This window comes from Dipodomys spectabilis, unplaced genomic scaffold (assembly GCF_019054845.1).
Source record: "Dipodomys spectabilis isolate Male_0828 unplaced genomic scaffold, ASM1905484v1 ptg000621l, whole genome shotgun sequence".
Taxonomy (NCBI): domain Eukaryota; kingdom Metazoa; phylum Chordata; class Mammalia; order Rodentia; family Heteromyidae; genus Dipodomys; species Dipodomys spectabilis.
Window position 1 is genome coordinate 1,195,812 of NW_024871298.1, and position 21,037 is coordinate 1,216,848.

The 21,037-nt window shown below is 43.8% G+C and overlaps 1 protein-coding gene across 1 annotated transcript; it reads right to left on the reverse strand.

The window, feature by feature from the left end:
- Positions 1 to 711: 711 nt before the first annotated feature.
- Positions 712 to 20,675, reverse strand: Havcr1 (hepatitis A virus cellular receptor 1). Its single transcript, XM_042671415.1, has 9 exons — positions 20,610 to 20,675; positions 19,744 to 19,801; positions 16,564 to 16,905; positions 12,406 to 12,555; positions 11,554 to 11,709; positions 7,715 to 7,773; positions 6,721 to 6,826; positions 4,118 to 4,151; positions 712 to 1,645 (listed from the first exon to the last, which is right to left on the reverse strand). The coding sequence occupies exons 1-9, from the start codon at positions 20,658 to 20,660 to the stop codon at positions 1,531 to 1,533; spliced, it is 1,071 nt and encodes a 356-aa protein (XP_042527349.1). The 5' UTR covers positions 20,661 to 20,675; the 3' UTR covers positions 712 to 1,530.
- Between the last annotated feature and the right edge of the window lie 362 nt (positions 20,676 to 21,037).

Below are 21,037 nucleotides of genomic sequence, written 5' to 3' on the forward strand. Positions count from 1 at the left end.
TTCAAACTTCAGAAAAAAAGAACACCTTGGAGTCTGAAGTCAATGTTTAGACCATTCTGGCAACCCGCCCTCCACCCCCCTCCCTTGTCCACAGAAACTTCACTCGAGGGACCTTGAATTTCTCAGAACTCCACTGAAACACATCGAGGACATGGCCTTTGAAAGCAGGCTGCACCCCACCCTCTAGACCACGATGGTGCGAGTAACTCTGACCCCAGAAACGAATTATTGTCAGAGTTTGCTCACACCGAAACTGAAATTAATACCCACCCCCCCCATCTGGAAAATCCATGCTTCTAAACAATGGTATGGCTGACTAAAGATGCTCTTGCAATAAACCTTTGTCAAACGCTTTAGATGAAACAACAAAAAAAATTAACCAAATTGTGAAAAATTGATTCAGTTACAAAGCCGTGGCATCCCTTGGAATAGCTAGCCCCACACTTGTGTACAAAAATGCCCACGTTCGTGTATCATGGCACAAATGAAGTAGAAAGGGCACACAGGGGCTGATCCACACAGTGAATTATTTTCTCCCCCCTGGGCTTTCATTTTCTTTGTTTTGGGGGTTTTGGTTTGTTTGGCCAGTTCTGGGGCTTGAACTCAGGGCCTGGGTCCTGTCCCTGAGCTGTTTTTTTTTTTGTTTTGTTTTGTTTTGCTCAAGGCTAGCACTCTACCACTTGAGTGGCAGCACCATTTCTGTTTTTTTCGGTGTTAAGTGGTATTGAGGAATCGGACCCAGGGTTTCATGCATGCTAGGCAAGCAAGCACTCTACCACTAAGTCACTATTCCTAGCCCTGGGCTTTCATTTTAAAGCTTTCCTTACAGCTTTACACACGGCTTCAGACTTAAGAAAAAGAGAACACTTGTATCTGAACACAGTAAATGTTCAGGTCAGATGAGACTGGACCCAGAACACATGCATGCTATCTAATACAATGCTCAGAGTGAACTCACTGCGCTATAACATTCTTCCTAATCAGGGCTCAACCACTCAATGCATTGCAGTTCCAGAAAACACATCCATTTCTCCATGGGGGAAATAAACACCTGCAACCCCATGCAGTAAAACCCTTGGGGAAGGCAGCAATTAGAATATAAAACAAAAGAAGACTCCTGAACTGCTTCTAAAGTATCTCAAATTAAATTTCTTTCTGGCTTTTAAGTTCTATTCCTCCCCCTACTCTTTTTTTTGAGTTTTAGTGGCCAAGATATAAATTTCTTTCCTATATAATTAAGGAGTGTGTCCCTTGATGGGCAGGAGAATGGTGGGGTCTGAAGGAAGCACAGATTCCTAACGTCTGCATGTTCCAGAAAATGAGCTGCAATGACTGGAAAGAGTCGAGTTTGTTCTGGTATAAAACTGAGGACGCTATTAACAATGACGTTGAGAGATCCACATGGCAATTAGTGAGGTGAAGTGTCACCCACGCAGAAGACAGTCCGGGGTTTAGCTGGTTGACACTGTGGTACCTGGTGGCTATCTTCTAGAGTGATGAGCAAGAGACCCCTTGGAGGATGGCCGGGCCTTAGTCCAGGACATAAGGATTATCCTCGATGATGTAGATGTTGTCTTCTGCCTGGGGTTTCCCTTCGGTGGCACTGTGCAAGGCTCCAATGGTACGGGCTTTGAATGCCACCAAACTGCAGAAAGGGAGGGTAGAAGATGCGAGGGAAAGGTGAGTCGCTTCTCCACATAGGAGCAGTGCTTTGGTTTGCTCACTTTAGTTCTGGTTTTATTCTTGTTTTGTTTTTGTTTTTTTTTCCAGACAGGGTCTTACTCCAGCGCCCAGGCTGATCTCAAACTTGTAATCCTCAGCCTCTCTACCTCCTGAATGGTGGAATTAAAGGCATGTTGCCACCATTCATGGTTTGAGCAGCACTTTTATATGTGATTTGGCAATATTGGGTATAGGACTCTAGGAGCTTATAAAGTGACTAGAGCTTTAGGGAGTTCTGAAAGGTATGGTTCTGAGTATTAAGCTTTACAAAAGTCTGTTTTAAGACACAGCCAGGTGCTAGTGGCTCACACCTATGATCCTAGAAACTCAGGAGGCTGAGATCTGAGGATTAAGGTTTGAAGCCAGGGCAGACCAATTTGAGAGAATGTTATCTCCAAGTAACCAACAAAATGCTGGAAATGGAGATGTAGCTCAAGTGGTAGAATCACAGTAGTGAGGAGAAAAAGCCAAGCAAGAGTTCAAGGTCCAGTGTAGAAGCAACAACAGCAGAAAACAAGAAGGAAGAGAAGGAGAAAGGAAGAAGGAAAGAGGAAGAAGAGGAGGAAGAGGAGGAAGGGGAGGAGGACAACAAGGAAGAAGAGGGGGGAAAAGGAAGGAGAAGGAGGAAGAGGAGGGGGAGGGAAGGAAGGAGGAAGAGGAGAAGAGCAGATAGTCTAAGAAGCATTAAAAAAAAAAAATCACAGCTAGGCATGGTAGGTCATGCCTGTAATCATAGCTATTCAGGAAGCTGAGATCCAAAGGATCATAGTTTGAACCCAGATAGAGCAGAAAAGTCTGTAAGACTCCATCTCCAAAATAACCAGCAAGAGCCAGGCTGGAGGCATGGTTAAATTGTAGAGCACCCGCGAAGCAAGTATGAAGCTGCAAACCCTAGTACTGAAGAAAAAAATCTCAGATTAGTCCCTACAGAGAGAGAATCCAAAAGCAGCTACCTGACTTCAACCCAAGCTAGCAACTGAGGATGGAGAGGTCGGCTGGCCTTCTGGGGACCGTGTCCTAGCTGCTGTGGGAGGTGAGTTAGGGGAGCTCCTGGTAGGACTTCTTTGGACTGAGGGCTGGATTTTGTCCAAGGCCAGGAGGCACACGTCAGAGAAGAGAGCAGACTAATTTTAACTCGTGGGATAGTTCACTGTGGCTGCCATGTGCACAGGACTCCTCAATTGTCAAAAGCTTGCAACCTGAGTATTCACTCCGCTGCAGGTGGTAAAAGCCCATCACAGAATGGCACATGTTTTCTCTCATATACAGAAGCTAGATCTAAAATGCCAGAACATAATCTATTATACAGGGCCTAGCCATTCACACACAGTGAGACCAAAGGAGGACGCTCTTAAAAGAGGAATAGAAAGGTGCAGGGCTTATGTGATCATACAGAATAGCATTTATCCAGAGGAACTCCAGGATGGAAACAAGGTGTTTTCTTTGTGACTGTTTTTCTTTTCTTTTCTTTTGGTCTTGTTTGTGTGTGTATCAGTCTTTGGGAGTATAAGGGGGGGCACAGAAATGGAGGGACTCGGCATGAATGAATGCAGCAGTGGTACTCACTGGACACTATGTTGGAAATGAACTATACAACTTGTAAAGTAGGGATGGGAGGGGGAAATTGGGAGAGAGCAAGGGAAGGGGTACACTGTTCTAAAAGAAATGAAAGCTGGAAATGCAGCTTCATGGTAGCGCGCTTGCCTAGCGTGCATGAAGTCCTGGGTTTGATTCCTCAGTACCACATAACAGAAAAAGCTAGAAGTGGTGCTGTGTCTCAAGTGATAGAGTGCTAACCTTGAACAAAAGCAGCTCAGGGACAGTGCCCAGGCCCTGAGTTCAAGTCCTAGTACTGGCAAAAAAAAAATACTGTACCCTTTCCTGACTTGTATAATTGTAACCCCTCTGTATATCATCTCTATAATAACACTTTTTTTTAAGGTAAAAAGCATCTGTATGGCCCTTAAAATGGGTCATGGGTCATTCCTACCTATGTGAATTCAGCTCAGGTGTCATTAGCTCAAGTCATTAACATGAGGGTGGCAGAAAGGAAATGGCCTCATATGTTTAATGTCTTTACGATTTTGTGGTTGTTGCTGCTGCTCTTGTTTGCCAGTCCTGGGCTTGAACTCAGGGCCTGGGTGCTGTCCCTGAGCCTCCTTGTGCCCAAGGCTAACACTCTACCACTTGAGCCACAGCACCACTTCTAGCTTTTTCTGAGTAGTTTATTGGAGATAAGAGTTTCATGGACTTTCCTGCCTGGTCTGGCTTCAAATCACAATCCTCAGATCTCAGCCTCCTGAGTAACTAGGATCACAGACACACTAAATGAAGGTTCCAGAACCCAAGATGGAGACAGAGAGTAATTGAGACCCACACAGCATTTCGTGCTTACCTTACAGACTTCCTCTTTCTCATGTGGAAATATCCTTGGGTGGAAGAAGGCAAGGAGGGGTTGGAAAGAAGATGGAACAAGTCAGCCAAACAACTGGTGATATCTTTCCATCAGGTGCAGTTATTTTCGAGCTGGAGGTGTGGCTCAAGTGATAGAGCCCTGCCTAGCAAGGACTCTCCAAAACAAATTGTACTACTTTTAGGAAGGGAGGGGCCCTTGATGTCTGTCTTTTACTTTTCACTAAAGGTTGGCACTCTACCACTTGACCTGCAGCTCCACTTCTGGCTTGTTGGTCTTTAATTAGAAATAAAAAGTTTCATTGACTTTCCTGCCTGGGCTGGCTTCAAACCTCAATTCTTGGTTCTCAGCCTCATGAGTAGCTAATTTAGCAGGCATAAGCCACTGGCACGCAGCAAATGGTGCTATTTTTATTTTTACTTGACTCCTTTGGATGATTGACTCCTTCTTTTAAGATGATTTCTTCCTGCACTCCTGTTGTTGGGGTCTGTAGACCCCTAATAAACTTTATTGCTCATTGTCATTTTTTTTCAGTAATGGTTTGGTATGACTTGCGATGATATCATTGTTCAATTAGCCTACATTTTAAAAAATGAAAGATGTTGGGCTGAGAATGTGGCTTAGTGGTAGAGTGCTTGCCTACCATGCATGAAGCCCTGGGTTCCATTCCTCAGTACCACATAAACAGAAAAGGCCAGATGTGGCACTGTGGCTCAAAAGGTAGACCTCTAGCCTTGAGCAAAAAAAGAAGCTCAGGGACAGTGCCCAGGTCCTGAATTCAAGCCCAGGACTAAGAAAAAATACCCCACAAAAACCTTTTATACTCTAGTGGAATTTTGTATCCCAAGTAGTCACTGTACTCAAGAGGGAAATAAATGTTTGGGTTAAGAAGGGGGTTTGAGCCGGGCACTGGTGGCTCACGCCTGTAATCCTAGCTACTCAGGAGGCTGAGATCTGAGGATCGTGGTTCAAAGCCAGCCCGGGCAGGAGAGACCGTGAGACTCCTATCTCCAATAAACCACCAGAAAACCGGAAGTGGCGCTGTCGCTCAAGTGGTAGAGTGCTCGCCTTGAGCTGAAGAGCTGAGGGACAGCGCCCAGGCCCAGAGTTCAAGTCCCACGACCGACAAAAAAAAAAAAAAAAGAAGGGGGTTTGTGGAAGACATGTTTACCCAATTTCTAAATAATCATTTGACTAACCAAGTTCTAAGTAACGAGAGAAATGAAATTCCCCAACTGTTTTCTGCTCAGACAATTAAGCAGGTTAGTAACAGGCTTATTATTTATACACAGTGTCTTGTAATCCATGATTAGGGTTCTCTAATAAAGAGATGACAGAAATACCATACTTACATGTACATGTATAGATGCACACATGTGCATGCACACACACACACACACACACACACACACACACACGCACATGCAGCTAAGGGACACACAGCATGACACAGCCTCCCAGACTTCTTTTCTGGTCTTGGTCATGCATTGTTTCCCCTCCCATTGTTTTGTCTGCTTCTGATGCTCAACAATTGTTGTAGATCTTTCAGCAACATCACCCACAGGGCTGCTGGGTGGGTCCTTAGGATGGGAGAGCATGCATGCTCTTCTGAACTGCACTGGTTTGTTGCCTTGAAGATCTCCATTCCATCTGGCAAACGCTAGTTTCTTACTGTTTAATTCAGTTTATGAAAAAAATAAGTTTAAATTTTCTCTTCAGGGGGCCAATAATTGGGAAATAAAGAACAGGTTGATCTCTCTCTCTCTCTCTCCTGTTCCCTGTCTCTCCCCCACCTCCACCCCTCTTTCTTTTTTTGGTCGTGGGTCTTGAGTGCAGGGCCTGGGCGCTGTCCCTGAGCTCTTCAGCTCAAGGTGAGCACTCTACCACTGGAGCCACAGCGCCACTTTGGGTTTTCTGGTGGTTATTTGGAGATCAGAGTCTTACAGACTTTTCTGCCTGGGCTGGCTTTGAACTGTGATTCTCAGATTTCAGCCTCCTGAGTAGTTAGGATTACAGGGGTGAGCCACCGGCCCCTGGCTTCCACCCCATTTTGAACATTGTTTTTTAGCTAAGATTTTGCCTTTTGGCTCAGACCCGTACTGGAATCACGACTCTCCTATTTTATGAAACTCTCTATTTTATGAGCCTCTCCTATTTTATGTTCGCTGGGATAAGAGACTTGTGCCACCACCCCCAGCTTCTTCCATTGAGATGGAGTCTTGTGAACATTTTCATCCAGACTGACCTAGGACTGTGGTGCTTCTTGCTCTCAGCCTCCTGAGTAGCTACGATTACAGGCATTAGTCATGTGCCCAGCTAAAAAGAACTATTAAGAGTAGCAGTGTAAGTACACAGCAGTGTACTTATGATGTGTCAGAAGAACCACTCTCCATGCTGCAAAGGTCCCAGCACATGTTGTGGAATTTGGAGAATACCACCAGGTATGCTGCAGAACCGAGGACTTGGGGACACAAGGCAGTCACGGGAAATCAAAATCACAAGCCAACCTAGGGTTCCTTAAACACAGGCAGTTTGTCTTTAGAACCTTGTTCTGAAACCCGAGGAACAATCTGGAAATGACTTACTTTTCATAACCAGGGCAGCCAAAGTGAGCAACAGGAAGGAAGACATCAGAGATCCAGTTAGGAGTCCACTCATGGTGGCCCTCCACTGCTGTTGTGCTGGTGACCGCTGCAAAGAGACAACAGCAAATCCAGTCAGAAAACGCTTCCCAGAGCACCTTGCTCCGAGACATAACTCTTTATCAGCCCTTGGGGATGTCTAGCGCAGGGGGCTAAGACCGGATGGTCTGAGATGGTAATGACCTTGTGAAACCAGCATTTGAAATTCAAAGTTTATTTAAGGAAGTATCTTCCGCTTTTCTTGGGGTAGCCTTAACAGGAGTGTCTTGCCTTTGTCAAAATTCAAATTAGATGCTGAAAGTGAGTTTGTACATAATGTATGTAAATTGTCTTAAAAACCAACTGACTGTTTCTTTAAACATACTGTCTTAGGATATTAAAATACAGCTCTGATTCATATTGAAGTTGTTTTGATCTAAGACTGTGCTCAAGTATTAAGTTTGCTTTTTTACTTGTTTGTCTTTTATGAGAGCTTTGGGGCTTGAACCCAGAGCCTGGGCGCTGTCCTGGAGCTTTTTTGCTCAAGGATAGCACTCTACCACTTGAGGCATAGCGCCAGTCCTGGCTTTTTGGTAATTCATTGAAGATAAAACAGTTTCACAGGTTTTTCTGCCTGGGCTGGCTTCAAATTGCAATCCTCGGATCTCAGCCTCTTTAGTAGCTAAGATTACAGGCATGAGTTACCAATGCACAGCTAGGATGTATTGTGTATGTAAGAATGTGTGTGTGTGTGTGTGTGTGTGTGTGTGTACTTTTGCAAAGTATCATTTAATAGATATCTCTAACAAATTAGTGTACCTAAATGAACTTTTCAAATCATAATATTATAGGATTCAAGTTCTTCACTTAAGAAGAAAAATGCAATCTGTGGGCTAATCTTAAATATAGCTTGCTTCCAGGAAAGCCTACAAGTGAATCTAGCTGGTAAAGTACTTACAGTTTGATTATTATACCAAAGGCCACCATCTGAAGACTGAGTCGGGGTGTCATTTCCATCTGCTCAACAAGAGGTATAATTAATTAGAATCACAAAAATACTGAATTTTCATGCAGACACTAAATATATTTACTTTGCCTTCTGGTAATGAATGAAAGCTGAATAATATGATCAAATACTATACAATAATAATGTGCTCAACTAGTATAGGCTTTCCAAGAGTCATACCAAGGATTTAGCATTCAAATTATCCGAAGTTATATTTCTTAATCTTTTGTTACAGATTCTTTGAAAATGGACTTTTTTTTCCTTTAAGAAATAAAGAATGCAGCTGGGCACTGGTGACTCACGCCTGTAATCCTAGCTACTCAGGAGGCTGAGATCTGAGGATCATAGTTCAAAGCCAGCCCAGGCAAGAAAGTCTGTGAGACTCTTATCTCCAATAAACCACTAGAAAACCAGAAGTGGTGTTGTGGCTCAAGTGGGAGAGCACTAGCCTTGAGCTGAAGAGCTGAGGGACAGTGGGCAGGCCTAGAGTTCAAGCCCCATGACCTGCAAAAAGAAAAAGAAAAAAAGAAAGAAAACGAAAAGAAAAAAATGCATGTAAACACATGGTGAAACCAAATTTCACTTATGAACAGGTTAATAAAAACCCAGAGCTAGCCAGGCACGGGTGGCTCACACCTGTAATCCTTGCTACTCAGGACAAAAAGATCTGAGAATCGCTTTTCAAAGCTAACCGGGCAGGAAACTCTGTGAGACTCTTATCTCCAATTAATCACAGAAAAAGCCAGAAGTTGTACTGTAGCTCAGTGGTAGAGTGCTAGCCTTGAGCAAAAGGACCTTAGGGACAGCACCCAGGCCAGAGTTCAAGGGGGTAGTGGGGGAGAAACAAACAAACAAACAAAGCAGGGCTACCTGCACACTCAAAGACCAGAACCTCCCTATCTGGAATAGACTTTACATTGATTTTACATTCAGAATGTGAGTAAAACCTACTATCATATGCAAATCAGGTAGAACTTAGTTCTTATGATTTACCTAGACGCTAATCTAGAAGTACATTAGAAAATGCTTGTAATATGAGCCATAAGACCATTGCATCTTCTACTGTGTAAGGATTAGGAGTTTATGCAGCATAAATATTCAGCTTAAAGTTTAATATAGTATATAACATATAAACATTCAAAGTTTTATACAGTATATAACATTCATCTTAAAGTTGTGAACACTTGAATTTTCTTTTTATTTAAACATTCTAATTTTTCAAGTGTTTTCACAATTCCCATTTGGCAACGGAATATATTCTTTTGTTTTCTCTAGGCATCTACAGGTCAAATGCACAATTCTCTTTCTACTGATATACAAACACTTTACATCCTAACAACCAGCTCCTTAATTCCATCTGGTTAAGTAAAGAAAAAAAAGACATCTCAAATGTATGACAGCAAGGCTCCCTTACCCTGGGGACAATGGCTCTACCATGGGCCAAACTTGGGGAAGAACTCAATGCTCGGAGACCCTGACACTTCAATAAGAACTTGTGCCCCAGTAAAAATTCTTATTGTTCTCTCCCAAGAGATGACCCGCTGTTAGTCTACTGAAAGTGTATTCCTTCCTAATAAACTTTCCTATCTTTCTCAGAAGAAGAGAAGGAGAAGGAGGAGGAGGGAAAAGAAAATGAGAAGAGAGGAAGGAGGAGAGGAAGAAGGAAAAAAAACAGGAATGGTTGAGCATGCTTTCAGTTTGGTCCAATGACAGGTATCTCTGCTAGAACCACCACCTACAGCATGGCGTTGAGTCGGATGAGATTTAAATTCAAGGTAAAACAGGCTCTGTTTTGGCGTTGGTACCAGGGGGAGGGGTGAGTGAGGGTGAACACAGTCAAAGTATTGTGTATACAAGTGTGCTCACAGAATAATGAAACCTGTTGAGACTGGTTTAAGGGGTTGGTGAGGAGGAGAGACAGAGGAGGTGAGTTTGACCAGGGGACACTGTATAGATGGATGGAAATGTCACGATGAACACTCCCACACACCTTGTACAACTACTAAGTGCTAATGATAAATGTTGAAGGGCATTTTGAATTCAATGCTGGCCACATTCATTAGCAATCTGACCCTGATACTCAAGGGTCGCTGCATAAACACACAGGTCTGGATGAATATGCATCTGAATGCATATAGATGCATATAAGTATATATACATATTCATTCCTAGGTAACCTTGAACGAGGCACACTGTCAGCGTGTGCAGTTTTAATTTTTTAATAGTTAAATTACATAATGCATGTAAAGCACCTAATTCTGTGTTGGAAAAATATTAGCTCTATTGTTATTACTATTAATGGCGGAAGGGGAAGAAGAATACTGCGGGATGCACATCCCAAACATTTCTTTTCATCATCAATGGAGGCTCACAAGTACGTAGGTAAGCGGCTAGTATCTGGTGGCAGCAAGTGGAGCTGTGTATCTCCAAAGCAAAACGACAGGAGCTCCCCAATCTAGCAAAGACCAAAAAGATGGCTCCAAAGTATTCAGTGAGATCATGGAATGCTTCACGGTGCACACAGGTGGTGGCAGCCAGCTGACAACTCAGACCCCTTCCAGACTCAACCGTCCATGGCTTCTGCACAGCTTTAACCAACTGAAGGCAGAAGAGTTCAGCGAGGACTTGGCCCACCAGCCTCCGAGACCCAGCCAACACAGTAGCAGTCACAAAAATCCTGAGGCTCAGCTGCTCACATGTCTGTCCCAGTAAGGGAACAATCCACCCTGAGCAGGTTTTGGTGACATGACATTTTGGGAGGAGGGTCTCCGACTCTTGTTTTTCTCCTCACACCCTGACGGGGTGAGGGCAAGGCTGCTCCTGCTGATAGCCTCTTGTGCTCCTATCAGTTTTCACTTTGGTTTTGTGCCTGGGGACAGTGCACGCGAAGGATTCCATTTTCAAACCCAGGGTCCCTCTGGGACCCTCACTGCAGGCCTAGGGGAAGTTAGCCAGTTTTCAGGAATGCCTGGCAAAACAGAGGCAGTGAGGTAGGGAGCGAGCCACAGACAGCAACTCCAAAATAGTATGATTCACACACAGGGCGAGTCCCGCGGGGCCTCTCCTGTGCACGGGGCACAGGCACAAGGGCACGGGAGCTAGGCCCTGAATCACAAAACGATTTGACAAGCGGTTTTCTATCAGTATGGCTTATCAAGCAGTCATCTGGGAAAGATGGCACGCATCAGCGTCACCTTTGCCCATCAAGGAAAGACAGGAGAGGGGACCGGTGCAGAGTCTGAACATGGTACACTGTCTGGAGACAGCATGAGGATCTCCATGCAGCATGCTCTTTGGGGCTGGTGGACCTCAAGCCATCTGTGTTAGCCCTTCACGGACTGCTAGCCACCCCCCAAATGCCTTCGACTGACTGCGTAATCAACAGAAGAAACTTATTGGTCAGATTCTAAAGGCGGGAAGTCCTAGCCCAAAGCAGAGGCTGACTGAATACATGGAGAGAGCCCCCTGCCACTAGATGGCAGTTTCTCTGCGCTTCCATTAGAGGAAAAATGCTACAGTACTGTTTCTAGTCTCTTCCATAGAGGAATGAATCTTATCTAGAGAACTCTGCCCTCATGACTATCCACCTCCCCAGCGGCCTGTCACTCAAAACCATCCCACGGAGGGATAATTCAGTTCACAGACAGACAGACGGACGTCAAGAGGGAAGACATGTGTCCGTGTGAATAGTGGACTTGGGTGACCACACACTGTTAAGTGTGTGCTCTCCACAATGTCCGTGGGTTAAGATCGGAATCCTCCCAACACGTCAGCAAAGAGAATGGGGTTACCTGTTGGGCAACAGGAAGACGGTGGGGAGCTGGGGGTCTGGGTCTTGGCTTCCGGCAGTTTGGTAGGTTGGGTTCTTGCTGCAGAAGTCGGAGTAGGAGAATTCACTTCTTGGGTAGAAATGATGGAAGAAGTAGGCTCCATTTGGATAGGGAAATCTATACCCCCCCGATAGAAACAGCGAACAAAACTTCAATCAGAAATACTGACTCCTCAGTACCTTCTGGAGGTTTCCTGGGGGGTGATACCCACCTAACCCACCTCCAGCACTTTCATTTCTTCTTAGGAAGCAATCAGTTTCCAGTAGTATGAGGAAACATACTTTAAAGAAGAAGGTGCTAGATAATCGTATCTCTATACCGAATTATTTCACACTGCTTAATTTGTCTTTATTTGCTAGTCTGTATTAATTGTACAAAGGGGAGTTCATTCTGACATTTCTATACATGCTTATCATATAGTCTGATCATTTACATATCCCTTATTACTTTCGCTTTTTATTTTATTGTGCGCGCGCACGTGTGTGTGTGTGTGTGTGTGTGTGTGTGTGTGTGTGTGTGTGTGTGTGTGTGTGTGTGTGTGTGTGTGTGTGTGTGTAGTACTGGCCTTTAAACCCTTACTAGGCAAGGTCTAGATACTTCTGGCTAATAATGAATCCCTATGAGAAATCTGATTTGGCTGGTGATGGATGACCTTACTCTTCAAACATGTCTACCTGAGAGGAAGAAGGCTACAGACTTCATGAAGCACACATTAAAACCCCTAGAGTATACTTCTGCCCTTCAGTGCCTGGCATGCGCCACAGCCTCTTACTAGAAAGCCTCTGGGCTCCAAAAAAAACACATGTGTTTTACCTGTTTTGTGGGTCTCTGTGTCTGTTGTTGTTGGAGTCTCAGTGGTGGCAGATATCCTGGTCTGTGCATGTGTTGTTGTTGTTGTTGTTTTCGGAGTTGTGGTGGTAGAGACCCTGGTTGATGTTGCAACAGTTGTGACCATTGTGGGAGCTAGAAATCAACAGGAAAGCAAGGACCAATCAACAACAAGAAAGCAAGAGCCTCGTTCTGGTCTTGAACCCCAGCACACCAATCAGAGGCTGTCGTCCAGGCAGAATTTTCTGAACTCCATCACTTTTGTCACTGGCCAACTAGAATCGGATGGGGGAGGATGGAGATGGATGGAGTATTTGGGAGGTGAGGACAGGTTTCATATGTGCATTGAAGGATTTTTTTTTTTAAAGATCAGTCATGAGTATTGGATTCAGATCACTCCACATACATCTTTGTGAGCAGGGAAGTTACGGAGAGGCTGGGGCCATCTTTGTCCTCTTGGTGATATGAACAGTAGTTCTCAAGTCCAGGATGTTCACCAGCGTTCCCTGGAGACAGTCCCAAGGTGCCTACATCCTACCACGAGCAATTCCTGCCTTATGCTAGCTGGATCCCAGGCACAAAGGATTTACACATTCACTGGCCTTTTCATGTTTCTTCTCACTGAAAAGATGCAAGCTGAGCATCCCTTAGCTGTAGTGCTTGGGATCAGAAGGGGCTCACAATTGAATATATGTTTCATTTTGGAATATCTGCATGCAAATAACAGATATATTTTGTGAATAGGGCTCAAGTCTCAACATGAAATGCATTTATTTTTCATGTATGTACAGTGAATATACATAGTCTAAAGTAAGGTTATGTTAAGTTCAAGTGGCAGTTTTAATCAGCTTGTGCATGAAGCAAAGTTTGATAGTGTAGAATTTCCCACTTGTAGTATCCATGGCAATGGGATTAGGCTTCCTCAATCTGTAATGCACAAATTGACAGAATAAGAAGCACTATTGGAATCCAGACAAAAGTCTCAGAGGTACACAAATATCCAAGGTCAGACCAAGCCAGAACTGATTTCCTGTTACCAAACAAAGCAGTCAACAAAAGAATGAACCAAGCACCAACCAGCTGTTGACACCACTCATATATATGATTTATATGTATGTATGTACATATATACAGCTATCTTAGCCCCAAGTAAGAGCAGTTGACTTCTGTCTTTTGTTCCCATTATGATCTTCTGACCAGACAGTTTGGCATGCTTGCTTTTTTTCACTAGGTCAGATTGATTTTAAACTGTGGAGGGAGAGCTTTGGCTTTTGCTCAAGCCTCTGGCTATGCATTAGAGTCAACAACTAGGGTGCCAGGGGCAGATCCTAGCTACTCAGAAGGCTGAGATCTGAGTATTCTCGTTCAAAACCAGCCCAGGCAGGGAAGTTCATCAGACTCTAATCTCCACTTGGACACCAGAAAACCAGAAGTGGTGCTGTGGCTCAAAGTGATAGAGTGCTAGCCTTGAGCAAAAAGAGCTAGGGGACAGGGACAGCCCCAAGTTCCAGCCCCCGTGACCAATCAAAAATAAAAAGATAAAGTTCAGGGGAACTGGGAAGGCTAGGTATGGTCATCTCACAATCCTTGGCATTTTCTACTACATACCAGTACAGTCGTAAACTGTTAAGAAGGGACAGTTCCCCATTCTTCACATTCTTCCGTAAAGCCAGGACTGTAAAAAGCCCCAGGGCTGGATAAGATCTGCTAAACTAAGCTAAGGCAAAGTAAGCAGGACTGGAAACTCAATAAATCTAGGCCTTCCTCAAATGATATTATCAATATCCAAGCCCTCAGCAGAAAAACAGTTCCCCAGCTAGGTTATAAGATATCATCTCTGGAGAAAAGGGAGAGTTCTTTCAGTTAAGTAAATTCAGCTTGATAAAGCTAAATCCACACTTCACTACTGAACAGTGGACGGTAACTCACGGACCAACAAGTCTGTCTAGAAGCACCCATCGTGGAAATGTTTCCAGCCCCTGACCTTAAATCAAGGTTGACCTTACAACTTCATCTACATCTGAATAAAAGTTCTGTTCCTAAAAGCAAGTATTTATAGAAAAACAGGAGGGGGGGGGGGGCCCCCGGGAACACTTTCCTATTTCCAAAACAGAAAAAGAGAACAGTATTACCAAACTGAAAAGTAGTTCTCAGGGATGGGACAGTCAAAGGACATAAGATAAGATTACCAGGGCTAATCAACACAGAACTTAAAAAATGGCAAAACCTCCCATGTTCCTGGACTGGAAAGATTAACATCATGAAAATGGCAATACTTCCCAAGGCTATCTACAAATTCAAAGCAATACCTATCAAAATTCCACCCTCATTCTTCAAGGAAATAGAAGAGGCAATCCAAAAATTCATATGGAAAAATAAAAGACCCCGAATAGCAAAAACGCTCCTCAGCGGAAAGAACACTGCTGGAGGAATATCAATACCAAATTTCAAACTCTACTATAAAGCCATAGTAATCAAAACAGCGTGGTATTGGCATAAGAACAGACCTCAGGACCAATGGAATAGAATTGAAAACCCAGAAATGAACCTACAGACCTATAGCCATCTAATCTTCGATAAGGGAGCTAAAACAATAGAATGGAAGAAAGACAGCCTCTTCAGTAAATGGTGCTGGCAAAATTGGTTAACTACATGTAGAAACTAAAGCTAGATCCTTATATATCACCCTGCACCAGAATCAACTCCAAATGGATCAAAGACCTTGAACTCAAAGCAGACACTCTGAAAACATTACAGGATGGAATAGGAGAAACCCTAGGTCTCCTTGGCTCAGGCCGAAATTTTCTGAATAGAGACCCGGAAACACAACAAATCAAAGAAAAGTTGGACAAATGGGATTGCATAAAGTTGCAGAGCTCTGCAGGGCAAATGACATAGCTAGCAAGATCAATAGAAAGCCCACGGATTGGGAGAAGATCTTTACTAGCCATACAACGGACAAGGGTCTCATATCTAAAATATACTTGGAACTCAAAAAATTAAACCCCCCAACAACAAATCCTCAAAGAAACAACTGCCCAATAAATAAGTGGGCGAAAGACTTAAAGAGAAACTTCTCTGAAGAAGAAAGAAGGATGGCCAATAGACACATGAAAAAATGTTCAACATCCCTAGCCATAAAAGATATGCAAATCAAAACAACATTGAGATATCACCTCCCTCCAGTTAGAAAAGCAAAAATCAAGAACTCTAACAACAACAGATCCTGGAGGGGATGTGGACAGAAAGGAACCTTACTTCATTGTTGGTGGGAATGTAAACTTGTTCAACCACTTTGGAAAGCAGTATGGAGGTTCCTCAAAAGACTACACATAGAACTCCCCTATGACCCAGCAATCCCACTTTGGGCATTTACCCAAATGTTTACAAACAAGACCACACTAAAGCTACCAGCACAGCTATGTTTATTGCAGCATTATTTACCATAGCTAAGATATGGAACCAACCCAGATGCCCCTCAGTAGATGAATGGATCAAGAAAATGTGGTATATATACACAATGGAATTCTATGCCTCCATCAGAAAGAATGACATTGCCCCATTTGTTAGGAAATGGAAAGGCTTGGAAAAAATTATATTAAGTGAAGTAAGCCAGGCCCAAAGAAACATAGGTCCCATGGTTTCCCTTATATGCAATATCTAGTATATGTATGAGTCAAGCGGAAAAAGTCAGATAATGTGATGTTAGGAATACGATCCCTTAAATATGTATTTTAATGTTTTTTTTTCTTTCATGCATGTGTTTCTAACGCATTTATAAGATTATTTCTTTGTTGCTTTGTATGTCCCTCCCCCACAGTATAACCCCTGCTTTCACTATATTTGATGTCAGTATAACTTGTGGAGGAGATGGGGACAAACAAGTCGTTTAAGGATTCAGGTGGACCTGTTGCAACAATGAGAAGTACAAAATGTCATGTCAAAAACGAGCTTTACAATGTCAGTGTGGGCAGGGGGTGGGGGGGGGGGGAGGCTGGGAAGGGATGTGAAGGGTAAACAAAGGAGGAGGCTGCAATGCTTGGTAAGAAATGTATGCATTATCCTGCCCATGTAATTGTAACCCCTCTGTACAGTATGCTCTCAAATAAAATAAAATTAAATTAAATTTAAAAAAAAGATTACCTGGGCTAACTTCGAGGGACAAGGTGATTTTCTGATCATTGAACCAGCCTGGAATCTCCACGCGGCAACAGTACAGGCCACTGTCAGCCTCCGTGACATCCTCTATGGTCAAAGACACGTTCCCTTGTGCAAGCTGTCCCTTCAACTGGTAACGCGACTGCCGCCGGTAGGTGACGCTGTACCCGTTGGTCCAGATAAGAGCATCTGTGCATGAGGACCTAGGACAAGCCCCTCGGCCCCAGCACATGCTCGTCACTCCCCCGGTCACTGAGTATGTGCAGGGCAGGGTCACCGACTGATGCACCATCCCATTCACTTGGGAGGTGGAAGGAACCACGGCATCTGAGGGAAAAAAAAAAAGAGGAGAAACACCCCCCAAAAAAGCTTCAATCGTTTCCTAAAAGGCTGTTTTTACCACATTGGGTCTTCTTATTTAATCTCTGGAATTTAAAATTTTTAGTACTATGAACATTTTTTTCAAGCAACACATTCTCTATTAGCATAATGACTACAATATCCATGCTGTGTTTCTTTACTCCTTCATTCCTTCCCTTCCTTCCTTTCTGTTTATCCCTTCCTTCCTTCCTTCCTTCCTTCCTTCCTTCCTTCCTTCCTTCCTTCCTTCCTTCCTTCCTTCCTTCCCTCCTTCCTTCTTTCCTTCCTTCCCTCCTTCCCTCCTTTCTTCTTTGTTGCTTGAGAGAGAGTATCTCATTATGAAGCCTAAGGTTGGCTTTGGGACTCACTATGTGGCTGGTCTCAAACTCACGATCCTTCTCCCTCAGCATTCTGAAAGCGCTAGGATTACCACAACTGGCCTGTTACTCATTTTTACCATTTTTGTAAATAATGCCATAAAATCTTCCTACACATTGTTTTTCTCATAATTCTAAGGTTTGAACTCCAGGCCTTGTGCTTGCTAGGCTATCAGGATAAAAAGCAGGAATATTCTGGTCTTTTGGTGACTGTGCCCAAATGGTTTCCCAATGGATTTGCCATGACACTGAAGTAACACTACGTTCTGCTCAGTGTCTGATTGCTGCTGACACACGGGTGTAGCTTTTAAGTCCTCCTCCTCCTCCTGAGCCCAGTCCTCTCTCAGAGATTCAGTCACTATATCAACTGAAAGACATTTTTTATAGGCCAGTGGCTCATGCCTATAATCCTAGCTACTCAGAAGGTTGAGCTCTGAGGACAGAGTGCAATTTCCAGCCTGAGCAGGAAAGTCCATAAGACTTTATCTCTAGCAAACAACTGAAAAAATAAAAACAAACAAACAAAAAAAAAAAACAATGGAAATGGAGCTGTAGCTTAAGTGGTACAATGCTAGTCTTGAGCAAAAAGAACTCAAGGACCACAATAAAAATAAATAAATAAATAAAAAAGAACTCTAGGACAGAGCACAGGCCCTGAGTTCAAGTTCCAGGACACACACACACACACACACACACACACACACACACACTAATAATAATAATAAATCAATTATATTGTATTTAAATTTCAAAGTGTTTTTTTTAGAAAGAGTTTCTATATGCAGCCCCCACACTTGCTTCAATCTCATGCTCTTCAGGCCTCTGCCTCCTAAGTCCCAGGAAGAAAGAAAGGAAGGGAGGGAGGAAGGAAGAAAGGCAGGGAGAAAGAAGGGGGAAGAAGAGAGAAAATCTTAAATTCACTAATCTTCTGTAGGACTAGGTTGTGAATTTGTGAAGTTCTCTGAGGGGGAAAATACTCATTGTAGGTCAAAAAATAAATTTCTCGGGCTGGGAAGGTGGCTCAGTGGTAGAGCGCTTGCCTTGCATGCCTGAGGCTTGGGTTCGATTCCTCAGCACCACATAAGCAAAAAGAAAAAAGCCGGAAGTGGCGCTGTGGCTCAAGTGGTAGAGCGCTCGCCTTGAGCTGAAGAGCTGAGGGACAGTGCCCAGGCCCAGAGTTCAGACCCCATGACCGGACCAAAAAAATAAATAAAAAATAAATTTATCACTGGAATTCTCATCATTTGATTTTTTTCCAGGATCATGTTTAGGTCCCAAACATATGCTATTATAATTATGTTATCAATTTATATAATAAAAATTTACTTTCTCCTCCAAGCCCACCCTCCAGATTAGTTTTTTATTTATTTATTTTTTTTGGGGGGGGAGGTCCTGTTGTGGGGCCTGAACTCTGGGCCTGGGCGCTGTCCCTCAGCTCTTTAGTTCAAGGCTAGCGCCCTACCACTTGAGCCATAGCGCCACGTCCGGCTTTTTTCTTTTTGCTTATGTGGTGCTGAGGAATCGAACCCAGGGCCTCAGGCATGCAAGGCAAGCGCTCTACCACTGAGCCACCTTCCCAGCCCCATAGTTTTTGTTGTTTGCTTTTTTTAATTTAGGAGATGCTTACTCAATTACTTTCCCTATCTCATAGAATGCCTTGATTTAAATTATTTTAAATCACCCAATTTGGATATGAATCTAAAATTACTCTAAATAGTAAAGTCTTAAAAAAAAAAAAAAAAACAACTAAAGCCAATGTCACTTGGAAAATATTTTAAATCGGGTAATTTTTTCTTCTTTTTCTTTCGGTACTGGGGATTGAACTTGGGGCTTTGAACAAATAAGGCAGTGCTCTACCACTGAGCCATACTTGCAGCCTCAGACCAAGTAAAAGGCACACAGGAAGGCAATGAAAGGAAGGCTTCTCCTCTACCTCTCCTCATCATGTCTCCTCTCCCCACCCACAGTTACACAGTTACCTTTTTTTGGTGGGTTGTGGGGCTTGAACTCAGGGCTTGGGCATTGTCCCTAAGATGTTTCACTCAAAGCTAGCGCTCTACCACACTGAGCCACAGCTCCACTTCCAGTTTTCTGGTGGTTCATTGGAGAGAAGAGCCTCAAGGACTTTCCTGCCCGGGCTGGCTTTGAACCACGATCCTCAGATCTCTGTCTCCTGAGTAGCTAGGATTATAGGCGTGAGCTACACGTGCTGGGCTCACAGATCCTATTTCTTATCTATGCATACACTCCTCCCAAACATACAGTCCTGACTTAACCTTCATGGCAGTTAAACAATATCTTCTGAGCAAGATTTCATCCTGGTTCTTTGCTCACTAGTTAACCCACAACCCATCCAACAAAGCCCAAAGAATATCTGTCTTCCCTCACCATCTCTAACAACGCCTCCCAAGTCCACCTGCTCACTTACCTGTCAGAAACAGGACAAGGCTTAGTATCACCACTTGACTGCGCATTATGGCGTTGACCTGAAAAAGACACATTGGTTGACTGTGCCCTGCCCCGCCTCCCCCATCAGATGATATCTGAACAGGTCTCAGTTCCCAGAGAGCACCTTCTCCTCTCATCCTGTGTGAATCACAGGAGCATGCTCTGCTAGGGAATGAGAGGCAGCCACATCCAGAGGACAGGGAGAGCTGTCCTCAAACAGCTCATTTCCCAGCCATTCATCTGACTCAGGGGACAAGGTAGCAAACTAAAAAGAAATGGAACAGAGCCCAGGCCCAGAGTTTAAGCACCATGACTGACAAAATAAAATAATAAAAAGAAATGGAAGTCAGAGGTAAGAATATGGCAGAACTCAAGGGCCAAGACCAGCCTTTTAATGGCACTGATGTACCTACCCTCTGGTGGGCACGGGCTACATCTGCTTGCTGACCACCATGATTGATTATCCCTCCCCTGAACTGTTCTCTTACCAGGTTCACCATTGGCTAGATGAACTGAGCAAGAATAGGAAGCACTTGGTCTAAGCACTCATGCCACTACAAACAGTGACTCGGATGATATATTCCGAAAGCATGTCAATAGAAGACTTCAAGAAGCATCCAAATCAGACCTGAGCCCTGTCATTCATAAAGCTGGGGAACTCTTGAGAGTTACAGGCCCCTCGAAGCCTTGATCTCATCATTTGAAAAAAATTACTCGTTTCATCTCTCATCAAGGGGCTGGTCACAACCAGCAGTAGAACTTTGAAAACTACCTTTAAATATGTGTTAACACCCTTCGCTGAGCTTTCCAGGGGAACCTTATTACAGATGGCTGTGTACTACTTACCAACATTGAGCCCTCGCCAAAGCTCAGAGGGTTGCTGCAAACCCTTTTCATGGAGGAGGAAGTTGAGGCTCGAGAGGTGTGAGCGTTGTCTAGTTTCCAACCTTCGGGTTTTAAATTTTTACTCTTAATCGTTAATCCATACGGATATGAGTAAGCCAGATTGGTACTTCATTAACTCCTTCTGGCCTCAAGATTCAGTAACTTCATGGTGGGGGGTGGGGGGGGGCGGGAGGGGGCAGAGCAGGGGAACAGGAAATAAGGTTGCCCACTTCTGGCCTCACAGCCCATGACAGGTTACATGGAGACATGGGGATCTTGGTGTCCCCATTGCCCAAGACCACTCTAGCTGTGATCTACTATTCAGAGTCCCTTAGAGCCTTTGTATTTGGAAGAAAGCAGAAACGTAATGTTACAAACTGGTGCCCTCA